The sequence below is a fragment of the Ischnura elegans genome, chromosome 8 (genome assembly GCF_921293095.1).
Source record: "Ischnura elegans chromosome 8, ioIscEleg1.1, whole genome shotgun sequence".
Taxonomy (NCBI): domain Eukaryota; kingdom Metazoa; phylum Arthropoda; class Insecta; order Odonata; family Coenagrionidae; genus Ischnura; species Ischnura elegans.
In genome coordinates this window covers 62862094-62876124 of record NC_060253.1, presented here as the reverse complement: position 1 = coordinate 62876124, position 14031 = coordinate 62862094, and the positions used below count along the sequence as shown (strand labels likewise).

The 14031-nt window shown below is 38.4% G+C and overlaps 1 protein-coding gene and 2 non-coding genes across 3 annotated transcripts in view; 2 read left to right on the top strand and 1 right to left on the bottom strand.

Moving 5' to 3' along the window:
- The window catches only part of LOC124163940, a 250137-nt gene that overhangs the window by 50874 nt on the left and 185232 nt on the right, over positions 1–14031 (bottom strand). The window contains exon 6 of the mRNA XM_046541059.1: positions 11245–11349. Coding sequence (XP_046397015.1) covers positions 11258–11349 — 92 coding nt within the window. The 3' untranslated portion in view covers positions 11245–11257. The remainder of the gene's footprint in view (positions 1–11244; positions 11350–14031) is intronic.
- On the top strand, positions 1189–1260 carry Trnam-cau. Its single transcript has one exon. It is a non-coding gene; the product is annotated as a tRNA-Met (tRNA).
- On the top strand, positions 5104–5175 carry Trnam-cau. The gene has a single exon. It is a non-coding gene; the product is annotated as a tRNA-Met (tRNA).

The window sequence follows — 14031 nt, the reverse complement described above, 5'->3', positions numbered from 1 at the left end:
TTAACAATGAAATTATATGGTGACTGAAAGTTAAACAAATATAATGTATGTAGCTAGTCCATTACGAGATTGAGAGAATTTTAACTTCATATCGTTTAAGTAGGCTAGAAAAACGAACACCTTTTCAAAGTACAAACGAAAAGGTGCGTTGTAAATTAAAATAAATGGAGCATGCTCAAAAAAGTATGATAATACTATGAAACTCACATATGTCAGTGAAACAATCACGCAGAAGCGAGTCCTAACTTGGGAGTTGGTTCCTTGATCACCGAGCCAAAATGTGATTCTGATTAAGGTCACACTAAAGCGTAGTAAGTTCAACTCTTCTCGGGAAATCAGCTAGATTCGACGGGAAAGCACCGGATTCTTCAAGTGTCGTAAGGTCTGGGATAATCATGATAATTCAATGTAAACATTATAAAAATACCTAAAAAGAATTAATTCACTCTTAAAAAGGTTTTCATCACTCGTAATAGTATATGTAGAACGGTCATTGAGGTGCCTTGACCATTAAGTGCCAGCACTGACAATAAGTGTTTACAACCATGTGTTTCGAAGTAGTCGGTACTTCGAAACATATGGTTGACATCAGTATTATGTATGTCTGTGAGTCAGGATTCAGGGATGGTTCATAAAAAAGGATAAACAGCATAACCTTTTCTCTCTCATCGGAATCCCTCAGAATAAAAAAGTATCTCTCGTTTCAAACGAAAGAGAGTGGCGCAGTGAAAGCCAATTACTGCTTATTAAGTGCGTAATTAAATGTGGCACAGTTGGACCTCTAAAAGATCTCACATCATTTATAACGAGCATTATAATTCGCTGTTTCTATCAGGTTCACTTTTTCTACAGTCTTACAAGAAAATACGAATGAAAAAAATCATCCATGAGTAAATAATTCATCAATGATAAAAGTAGCTTCCGGGATTATTAAAATTCCCACGTAAACATTACGCAGATCGTCACGTTCATTCTTTAATAGCCCTTTTCAGTGCATATGCCCTTTTTAGTGAAATCCTTTCGCTGCAAAAGACGATAAGTTGTGGCATGGGTGTCCTATATTCCTTTGAATATTCATGGAAAACGTGACCATACGTTACCTTTACGTTCACTTTTGCATTACACAAGAGTGTATAAAAATCGAAATGTGGTTTGTGGTTAAGATAAAATAATCAACATGAACACAACAGCAGAGTGGCGCAGTGGAAGCGTGCTGGGCCCATAACCCAGAGGTCCGTGGATCGAAACCACGCTCTGCTATGGCTACTTTTTACGGTTTTTGGTATTTCAAAATAGATATTTTGTCGTCTGGAATGTTGTGGAGTTATCACGGATACAACTGACTCAAAGAAAATGTAAAGATAAAAGTTAATACGACATTGGACTCGACGATGCAGTCTAATCTTGTACCAATACTTGATTTACAAGTAATTAGTAATTTTATAGTGCACCACCATATTGAGAATTATTCCAAACAATAGTTTATATTGAATAAAACTAATCCTGCCGGAATCGCTTTCTAAAATTGTCCAAAATATTAGATTAGTGGGCATAGCGTTTAGCTACTGACCGAGGGTAACCTGTACCAATCTCTATTGGAGCCTGTGCTGTGGACGCCGGCAAGCGAAAAAATTGCAGTGGGTGGTGGCCCACAAACCTTGCGCGGCACCCCAACCTAAATATAGGTGAAATTCACTTTCCTGTGGCGTCTCAGGTCAGCTCCACCTTAGTTAAGGAACCAAACTGGCCCATGGTTTAATCATATATACTTACTCTATGGTTTAATGCACTAAATAACCAATGAACACAAAAAATAACATAATTAATATTAAAAAAGAGTGACATACGGGTGTATGCCGCGTGTCGTAGTGGAGATTACCCCGACGTTTCGCGACCGACTGGTGGTCAATTCTTCAAGGCAATGATGCTGGGATTTGGTTTTTGCTTCCTTTTTATTTCAGATGGGAGGGGTGGGGTTTTTAATCACCATGAGCCGCGAAAGCTTCAATCAAGAAACATAATTAATTAAATGTAACTTTTAATTATGTGATTCCCGAAACAGATTTTTCTATCAGTGCCTTACAAAAATAAATCTGGGTTGGTAAGGAGCCATTGAGGTTGGTTTTTTGTGAAACGTTTTGTGGTTGAGATGATTGCACGTCTGATACATTTTCTTACTTAAGAGAAAAAGAGGGTCTGGAAACTACTCACGCAATTTTATGATCACTGTGGCACACCACTATGCTTGTTTTTTTAATGTTATCAATTGAATTGAGAATGGATGCGATTATATGACATACGCTTGCAATGTTGAACGTCATCAACATATTTTTAGAGGAATTGCTCACTTAATTTTATCAGGATATTTGCCAACATGGAAGTGTGTATGAAACGGAATGCACATTATTCTACGCATTTTACATCCGTACCAGTTTGATAGTTACAGCACATAAGTTCATAAGAAGGGGCTCAAAAGGGGCTTTTTTTCTATGATGTAATACCATGTAATATATATGTACGTACTTGTTTCAATTCAAATGTTGTGCTTGCTTCAATTCAAATGTTGTGCTTGCTTCAATTCAAATGTTGTGCTTACTTCAATTCAAATGTTTATATGTCAGCATGACCCTATGCAAATGATGGTAGCCAAAAAACAGGTTGTCCTTAATGGCTACCTAAAGTTACTCCGTTTTCGGTAATTAATTCTATTCTGTACTTTTATTTTGTGGAGTAATAAACATTATTATTATTATTTAAAAAAATCCTACAGGATAGATACTAAATAGATACAGGATAGATAGACACTGAATTCGGTGGCAAGCAGCCCTAAAAGCAGACCTATTAAAGAATCAGGTTTACGATTACTTCATCCCGTGATTGAATGAGCCCGCAGGGCGCAGAATGGCGAGCTCGCACAAATCTGACCCGAATCTCATAGCGCGCGTGGCAATGAAACCCGCACAAGGGGAGCCTAGGCAAAAGACTGCGCGCTTTTAAAATGATTGCTGCGGGCGATAAGACGTAGACGGACGTGGGCCCAGGTCGGAAGGTATATGAGGTAAGGAAAAGAAAAAGACCGACACAAGAGAGGCCAAACCATCCTCACCCACTCTCTCCTACACTTGAAGAACATCTGCTCCATAAAAACGTTGAAACATCTCTCCTTGAATTCTGTTCCGTCTCCACACATCCAGCTCAGCCTTTTTAAGCCAAGAGTTCACCTCAACAGTCACGAAACCCTTCTGTTCCACCGTGTTTTGACCTCCAGTTCCTCCCAGTCTGCCGGCTGAATATATACGTATAAAAAAAACTCCCGATCACCCTAACTGCCTCTCTCTCCAGCGCAAAAACTCGGGCTCATTTTTTTTCTTCCTCCCAAGTTGACCTCATCCCTTAATCATCGTCTGTGCTCTCCCTCTCCGGGTGCCTTCTGTAGCATTCACTCCTCCCCCATCTATCTCTCTTCCTTCAAAGCCGCTGGCCTGCTGTGAGCGCCCACCACCGGCTTCCTTCCGACCTCCTCCCCCGATACGAGGTGGCGCGTGCCCAGAGCCACCTGCCCTTCTCCACCTCCTCCAGAACCACCGGAGAAGTCTTCCACTCTCCCGAAATCGACCATCGTCACTACTAGCCATCTCCTGTACTTCTGGAACAAATAAATACTCCCGTCGCACAGTGGGCTAGAATCGAAAAAAGCTGGCCAAAACCTCAAAAACGATTTTTTTTGAGCCAGGTAGTTGAAACTTCGCATATAAATTTTCAAATAAATCATGCATTGTACACAATAAAAAGTTAAGGTACTTTTTCACACAATTTATTACGACGACCGGTTTCGTCGCAGAGGTGACATCTTCAGGTAAAGAAATCGTTATTTTTCCATTGTTCGTGTATAGTTTTTACTTATATATATGGATACTTTCATATAAATATATAAAATTATGCGCGTAAATATTTTGTTTAATATGCAGACATCATAAAATCTATTTGATGTCTATCTGAAAATATTTCTAACAAAGAACGCACGCGTTAGATGCAACCAAAAGTACCACTATGGGGTTCGGGAGTATGAGATGCACTTATGTGCTAACCTATGTCGCAATCCGTGCAACCGTATGGAAACGCATTGCGGACAGACAAGCAGAAATCATCTTTCATATAAAAATAATGATGAAAGAAGATAGATAGATACAGGAGTGCTCACGTATAATATTTTACTTCTACTCATCGTCTCCAGTACTTCTGTAACAAATAAATCGCCTCTCTATCTCTCGCTTTAAATCATTTCTCTAACGCCCCCTTCTTCTCTATCGTTAGGCTTATAATACATACACGAGAACTTTTGTACGTTACTTTTACAGATAGTTGTTGGGCACCAGCCATACCTCAGGGAGATAAGAACATCTGACACTGTTACGTATAATATTTAGCCCATAGGGCCGGTTTTATGATCTCTGGTTAATGTTAATCGGAGCATGGAGCAGTTGTACTCTCATCCTGAAATTATTTAGAAATTAAAGTAAAGCATAGCTGTTTAGATAAGCGTTTAGTTAAATTGGTGACCTTAAACCGAAGTATTCATTCATTTGTTCATGATTTTCCGTTCGAAAAAATATTAACTGGAAACCATAAAACCGGGTCTAAGAGTTATAGCACTAACGAATCATTAGTGTGAGAGGTTCTTTTGCCTAAATTTAATTATGCCTTACTCGGGACCAAAATAAACTCGTAATTAAAGTGTGTCCCATATTATAGTCTGCTGATCACTCGCGATTTTTTATCGTGCTTTTTCTGGCCCCGCAGTTCAAAGCACTTTTAATAGAATTTAACAAAAGAATCGTGGTCATGCTTTGAGAAATTTTAGTTCGTTTTGTGACTCTGGTTTTTTTTCGGAATTTGATATTCATAGACTAGAAGCAAGCACAAAAATTAATCAGAAATTAGAATTACGTATCAGTCTCTGGAACCGGTGGTAGATTTGATATCTATGTACATATCTAAAATATGTTGACATGTGTGTTGATGGTACCTACTTCAATATTCGAAGACATGCCGTTTACAATAACAAAAATATTATTTACTTCAAAAATGTCTCATTTTAATAACAGCAGAGTGGCGCAGTGGAAGCGTGCTGGGCCCATAACCCAGAGGTCCGTGGATCGAAACCACGCTCTGCTATAGTCAATTTTTTTACGGTAAGCGTTTTTTTTATATCTTAGGATATCAGCTCCTTTTTCCACTCCGGGTAGACATCTCGTCCGGGATTTATGGGCGATATCAATAGGCGATTTTTCCTGGTTTTCTTCTTTTTCAATGATTCACACGCATTGGTACTTTGAATGTATACACCAGAGTCTCCCTGACACGAATGAATTATTCAATTACTATCTCATCATTACTATCTCTCGAATATTGAATTAGGTACCATCAACGCACATATAAACATATTTTAGAGTCCCCCTTTTCTTATTTTTCACATCATCCTCTCACCTCTTCTCTCTCGAAGCGTTGCTTTCCTACTAGATGGTTTTGCGATAGTAACCGAAATATTTACTCCACATCTTGTTTATCCCATCCTTTGAATAGCATTCGAGATGAAGATAGAGTGAAAAATATAGCGGAACAGAATGCAAAAAAACAGAAATAAACTTTGCTCAGTTCACAAGAATATTAAAAAAGGCACGACCCGTGTGTCATAACATAGTTACATGATGTATGATCTTAGGTTTTCCCGGCGTATCAGTTGCAGAAATGTTTCTCGGGTTTTCCACCGGTTGATATCGTCCATGTCTCCCGACGTTTCGATCCGCGACATGCTGATCATCCTCAGGGGATCTTCCGAATAGTTACATGATGAACTCTTCTCGGGAAATCAGCCGTGTCATTGCTGCCAACGCTTCGATAGGCCTCTCTGACATCGTCATCAGGGCGAAATTCCCCTGTTGATTCACCCAGATGAAGATTTCAGAGAAGCCTATCGAAACGTTGGCAGCAATGTCCATCCTGACCCGGCTGATTTCCCGAGAAGAGTTCAACTGCAAGATTCACCTAGAAGTCAACAAATCGTTCAACCTTTTACATCTTCAGGTGCATCTATCATTCATGCAACTCCTTTAATATCAAATCAGGCGCGACAGTAAGGACATCTAACGCAATCGGAAAAGAGTGTGGTGAGTTGGAGTCAAGTGGTGAGGTAAGAACTTAACTCCCAACTCACCCCACTCCTCTAAGATAGTTAGATATCATTACAGTAGCACCTGACCTGATATGAAATTTCAGATGCGTACATGATAGATGCATCTGAAGATGTAATTATTTTATGAAACCGGGGCCCTGCCTTTTTTTAGTATTATGCTGAACCTAAAAAGGCTTTATTCTCTTATTTACCATAATTCAGTGACGTAACTAGGAAAATGCTTTGGGGTGGATGGGATAGCCTGAGGTGGCGACCACCCCCCCTCCCCAGGCAACGGGTAGACCGGGAAAATTTTTGAAAAATGACTTGCCTGAAATACATTTTATATCATTTTGTCACTTAAAACTTCACTTAAAGCAGATGCAGTTATTATAAATCCAAACTAGACAACATTTTTAAATATTTTTCTTGTTTCTCTGAGACTTTGGGGGAGGGATCTATCTCCCCCATTGTTACGCCACTGCCATAATGAAAGGTTTCATTCAGTTAAGTCTGAAGTTATATTGCGGAACATTGTTGTTGTAGTACCTCGATAGGGGGAGATTAAATGAACAAATTGGTGATGTATTAGTTTTGTTACATTTCTTGTCGGCAACTGTCAGCCAATATCCTCCTACCCTACAGACGTCAATACAACATGTGATGATTCCCAGTTACATTCCAAAGTGATAACTCAACAAAATCTCAGTTAATAAGTTCCTGAATCATCATTTGGCGCCAGATTACCCTGAAAATTTCGTGATTGCAAGTCCTATCTCATTTCCATGATCTCTCGTTCAGGGATTCTACCCGAAATTCAAAAAAAAATATACTGGTTTTACAAATTGGTTGTTTACCATGCATTGGATAGGCTTCAATAACGTTAATTCTGAAATGATAAGTTATATTCGACCAAAAGGTTGATTTGACTAGGTGAGGGTAGAGCTCACCCCAGAATAAGCCACATTCGGGTTGAAAAAATCCACACACTCAGGGAAGGGGGGGGGGCGGGAGTTCTTTTCCCTAGTAGGCCACCACGCATCTCCAGGATTATATTATTGGTTGTGTCCTAAATCTTCAGCAATGAATTGAACCCGAGAGTGGTTCCAGAAAAAGTTTGGCCTGACTAAATCCAAGAGAATGGAATAAGAAGAAATATATCGGTTAATATTTCTCAAGATTGGGAAGGGTTTTAGAAGCAACTATTATTACTGGCGGGCTAGGGAAATGGAATACGGGAGGCGTGGGTGACCTCTCCCAGATAATTATTAAGATAAATGGATCAAAGCGGTGAGTTTTACGACTTTCTGAGGGGTATTTTATTAATTATTACACCATTCAATAAGTGATATTTATCCAGTTAAGTAAAATTGATTAAATTTTAACATTTCTCTGAGTTATGGGGGGGGGGGGGGTTAATTCCCCAAAACCCCTCTCGCTGGGCCACTGGTGATACTAGTCCCTCAGTTATACTCAGAAAATGAAAGGAAAGTTAATTTTGTTTCCCCAGCTCTATGACAGAAAGCAATTTTATTGACAACACCTAGGGGAAAACCGTTTCCAAACGTGATATTCACTTCATATTATTTTGTCACATTGAGTGAGAGATCATAAAAATAACTACTTCGACAGCGTGGTTGCAATACATCCAATTTTACTACGAATATGAACCAAATTTGGTTCACGAATTCAAAATACCTGATTAGGGTGAGAGCAATATAGGTGATTTACCTTGCTTCTATTACAAGCTAATAAGGTTCATTAGTTCGGTGGAGTGGAAGAAGGTCGATGGTGGAAACTGGATCGCTTTTGGAAAAAAACCGGCCTCCATACCTCCTCCAGCGGTTTAACCTTGAAGGCTATGGGCGTTTTGGGTGACGTATAATCTATAAGGCTTCTTAAATGAGACAACAAGCTCAAAATTATTTCAGCGTCGCAGTAAGGACGCTTGAATAAATATCAAAAATTGCTAATACTATCCAAGAGTATACTTCCCAGCGCTACGGCAACAAGTTATAGTTTTTATTAGGTTACGTAAAGATAGATATGTGTTCAAAGCATGAAAAATAAGAAAATGAAAGTAGTCTCGATGGAGATTAAGGAAAAAAACTAGTCCCTCGTGTATACTCAGAAATAAAGAGAAAGGTAAATTAGTTTCCCCAACTCCCTGACACAGAGCAATTGTTTTGGTAATTTGACGAAACCGTTCTTAAAGTGATATTTACTTAGGCCGTGCATAAGGTCGTGGCCGCTGAATAGAGGGGTTCAGAAATGAGTAATAATTAAATGAGAAAAATATCAATTTTAGACCTAAAACTGGCATCATCATCTGGCTAGAGATTCCAAATTTTAATATTGTTTATAAATAACAAAGCTGTAATGCGTTGTTGTTTGCATGCATGTGAGGAATGGCTCGGTTCTTATATATTCACGTAAATTAGCACGCTTATTGAAAGTTTTGTAGAACAAATAAGTTACAATAAGGGGAGAAATTCCAAAGTATTTTTAGACGTAACTATAGAGGATTGGTGGCTTCAGGATTAGTCGTTGGCCGAAAAAATATGACCGGTGGCCATTGAAGAAGGTGGCCGATGAAAAAAGGTGGAATTTATCTAATTTACACGGAATATGTGTTCGGTTTTAGGGAAAAGTAGCCGCTAAATAGATATGGTCGTTAAAGCAGTTTTCACTAAATATATTATACCATTTTAATATAAGTATACCGGGACTAGCTGTGGTGATAACTATAATGTCTTTTCTAACGAAGTTAGCCATATCTTACGATAACTAAAGGTGTCTTTTCTAACGAAGTTAACCATATCTTACGGACGCCAACATACAACGGACGATCAGATCACAAATAAAATAAGGGAGATAGACTGTAGAACAGACAGATTCAGAATGTCTTTTTTCCACGATCAATAAGAGATTATAACGGCAGCGATAGAACTCATAAATAGATTGCATGACTTGTAGTGTAGCCTACTAATCTATGTAAAACTAAATGCGTGTTTCTTAATTTTATAATTATTTCTAACAGTATGTGGTGGTATAATTTGTTAATATGCGTGACGTTTTTTGGACTGTGTGGTGTGCATGTGGGAGTCCAATTGCACACTGCATGCTGGTGATTGATCACCACCTGCCAAACACCCTAGAGGTGGCTCGCAGGGTATTATGTAGACGTAGATGTATACGGAGTCACCCGCAATTCACAAATTGTGCGAAAATTCCACAGCAAAACAAATCATTCGCCTTGATCGGGATTCAAACCCAGATCTTGTCCGGTATACTACATAAATTTCGAAAGAGGTGAATTAAGCCTCGGTAGTTTAACTGGCTAAAGTAGTCGACCGGGGATTCGGGTTTGTAACCCTATCAAAGCGAATGATTTTTTTTCCCTGTGGAATTTTCTGACAATATTTTACCATAATTAATAGTCTTACTGCACTAAGTTCAATTAATTCAGGCGTAATATAGTGGAAGTTCAGCATATTGAAATAAAATGAATTTGCACTTTTCCGCAGGAATTTTATGCGTACGACGCGTTTCATCTTGTACAAGAGGATGGCCCCGTGACCATAAACACGTCGTACGAACTAAATTGTCGTGGAAAAAAGCCAATACACTTTATATAAATCTTACTGGACTTGTACTACAGCTAGTGGCATGAAGAATGAGGTTTAAAACATCAGCAAACGAAGGTAGCAATACAGTTGCCTTTCCGAGAATTCCCTACCCGACAACACCTTTCAGCCCCAACTCACTGATTCTTTTCATCCTCCTCGCACTATGTCTTCCTTTCATAGAACTTCCCTCGTCCGCCAACCGAAAATCCCTCATTTCTCCTCCTCCTCCACAAATACTTCCCTGCTACAGTCCCAATATCCCCACTCCCCCGTATCCATCATGCGAAACAAACTGCTGCGACAAGATGACGAATGACTGGGAGGAGAAAGCGGCAAGGTCACAAGCAAACACGGAAGCAGCATGCACTCATATCCTCGGAGCCGTTTGGAAGGGAACAATGTCAGGGATGGGAATTCTTTCATTAAAAGAGGATCATAGGTAGCACTGGGACAATTACCAGGGGTTCTGCCATACATTCCCCACCTACTGTTACACAATGAACGTTCCACACCGCTTAACTTCAGAGCGGTAAAGGTGCCTACCCGAGAATAAAATTAACAGAGCTTTTGAAACCATCTCTTTTAGAAGGTCTCTTAACATCTTCAAAGACGTTAAGACCCCTGTTTCAACTTTTACGTATCAGTTATAAAGGTCTTATGAAATCATACCTATATAATATTAAACATGGCGATCTTAAACATCAGAATAGGATCTTGATATCTATGATAGAATCAACCTCTAAGTAATGTGGTAACCTAAAATGTCATTAACTTTCAAATAGCAAAGTCATAATAGACGTAAAATTGATATTTCAAGCATTGTGTCAGTTATTACTTTGTTTTCGTCCTTTAAACTGTTCCTTTAGAGAGCTTTATGAATGAAGAGTTACCATACGGAAATGCAATTAATATACTTGTATTACCGAATATTCAAAAGGTCACCATTGAATTAGCGCTAAAACAGATTCCCACACTCATTCTACAAATAGCTGTGTAAAATGTTAGATTCTATAGTTGTTGAATCACTTGTAACTAATAGAAAATTTTAATTTGATTGCATCCAGACAATTTCTGCACTATTTTCTCATAGTGACGGTAAAGTGAGATTGCTTAAAAATGCATAATTACTATATATTTAAATTTCGTAATAGATACGAATTACATAATATGTTCCTTGTTTAACTGGCAATTTGAATACCTTTTACGCAACCGGTGTAATATGCCGCATATTTATTTTTCAATAAAAATATTAATAGTCACAAAAATCAAGGCAAAATTTATTTACTGAATGTGCATCTGTTACTTCAAAGGGTAACATTAATGAAAAACTCGCACTGATCGAAATCCTGATAGCATACTTATAAGAACTTGTATGAATAAGGATTGATTAATGGATAAATAAAACTTAAATAACTACCCTAACTGATATACATATCTACATACTTTTTGCAGTTCTTCAGTTGTATGAACTACTCCAATATCGTAGCACATCCACCTGGGCTGGAAGATCCTCCGATAATGTTACCAGTGATATTCGATTGGTGCCTCCTGAAAATAATAACGCAAAAATGAATACCAATTTGTACTTATTTATTTTTATAAGATTTGAACACCCAGAATTGCATTATTGCGGCTGTACTATTAAATAGGTTACCATTTATAATATTTAAAAAATTCAACAAAAAAATTAAAAAATTGGTAACATAACTCAAAAAGAACCAAACAATAACTGAAGAAAACAAATAGAAAAGTATGACAGAGATGTGAGTGATTCATATAGAAAATAAGTAAGACAGAAAAGAGTTATCTGCGGAACATCATATACTTACTGAACAATTACTCCCTACGATAATTGCCTCTTTTCGTCCCCATGCATGATAAAAGCGTCTTTATTCCCTTGTAAGGCCCTCATTATGAACTCCCTTAGGGCGTTTTAAGGTTCCACGGAAAAAAATCATCAATCTTCATTACTAGACGCACCCCTTCATAACCATTTAATGCATTAGCACTTAACCTTATGATCATAAAATGTTGACAACCTATGTTAGCCCTAATTATGACACCAATTTTTTCGAACTTGACAAATGAATTATCTTCCACTGCTTTTCAGTTTTTGATTTATGTACTGCACCCATTTACTCATTTACTCTCCTCAATGTTTATAAACCCCATTTTACACGTCATTTTTTAAAATATGTTCCGTTTATAACATTACTAATGACTCCATTAAGAACATGGGATCTCTAGTCCCCTCTATCCAAGGTGGCGACACAAAAAAAAGTTGACGGTGAATTATCGCTGTAGTAAATTTATGAATTAGCCACTGAGAGGTCACTTAATGAGTTTAAGTGAAAAAATATAGCAAAATTTTATGAAAGATACCGTAAACTAAAGGAAAAATGTTATTTACCAGATATAATTCATCACTTGTGCATACCACACGCCATAACACTGCACAGGCGGCGGTTGTTATGCCATCCAAATTATACCCATAAGGTTATTTAGTACATACATTAATATGCTAGTAAAGACAGAAAATAGTTCATTAACACTTGCGTGCTATGGGTGTAATATAACACCAGGTGAAATTCTTCGATTTTTGCCACGGGCGTAATGTTACGCCATCCGTCTTTTGAAAAATCGTAGAGAGCCATGTTTCAACGACGTAGTACTAGCCTCAATATAAGCAAATAGAGGAAAAAATGTAAGTTATTCTTTAAAATGATACAAAACGCCTATTTCTCGCTTAAAAGGTAGGTAAGATAAGAAAAAGAAAAATGTATTTTCAATGGCCAGTTCTAGGGTTGAGATCTGGAGTACTACCAAGGTATGCATAGTAAGTGTTAAGTAACTGCGTAGCCATCTTGACTGCTCTTTTACATATATTTCCTCAGAAGTCTATTATAACGCTGAAATATCGAAGTTGTGATGGGGCGACCGTTTCAATTCTTCGGGACAATGTGAATGGGGCGGAGACTTCAACGCCCGTCCGCACGCGCTATCCTCCTCGCAGACCGGCGGCGGCGCCAAAGTCCCGCCCGCCACCTTCCATTTCGACTGGCCCCCGTGCCAACGCAGCTGCCTCTGCCACATTGCGATCTATTAGGGCCCCCGGACCCCCTCCCTCTTTCCTCCACCCTTCGACACACCTTGAGGGCCCAAATGGACAACAACTGCCGGGGCAGAGGACCAAAGGGTTCCCCATTTATTTCCCCCTCTCCTTTCACCCCTATCGACCACTCCCCCCCCCCTTCGACCCATTTTATCACTTCCCAACCTGCCATCGCGTGCCGCAGAAACAAAAGGCCATCGGCCATCTCTTCCGGAATCCAATAGCGCGTGCCCAGCTATGAGGAAAGCCCTGTTGAGGAAGGAAATGGCGAAAAATATTTTGGATTGAAATGAACGAATAGAAGGTTGAAATAGAATTGGTTGAATTTTCAACAACATATAGAAGTTGAAAATTAGGCAGTATATTCTAATGGAAAATGGTGGTTTTTATATATTCTAACAGTTGAAGAAAGGTGACGAAAACTATTGCGCGGCTAAAATCGACGGATAGACCGGAGGACATTAAAATTGTCGAATTCATAATTGTTTAATGAAAATTTTGCAGGTTTCAAAATAATTCATGCTCGAACATGCTTCGACGATACTTTTCATCACTACCATATCCCTTAAACCCGATGCATCTATTCTCTCCATGAACCTATTGCTAAGGATATTCAATAAACATATTCAACCATATCACATCATTGAGAACAATTTCCACCATATTACGGTTTCTTTTTTGACAGTTTTGGTACCTTTACAAAAATAATCTATTCCATGGTTAATCATTTGATGATGATACATATTATATGAGCAAAAGGCACTTCCGCTGGCCCAATATAATTGTCAAACACAGATGAGCTAAAAAGAATTGTAATGTCAAAGATAAAAAATTATTGATAAGCACAGTAGGGAATTTGTTGGTGCAGAAGTCGAGGTGAAAACTTACGTAAAATCCTTAATATAATTATAAAAGAATGTACTTCAGCTCGACATTTCAATGAGACAGCCATTTCAGTTATAGATATTAAAAAAGATATTCTGCATTAATTTAGGATAATTGCTTTTCGACTTGGGACAACTATGCGACGAGTGACGAGTATGAGAGTTCACCATTAATCGAAGTGATTTTGAAACAGTGCAACATTATTTAAAAGTTCATTGATAGACCGCGCTCTT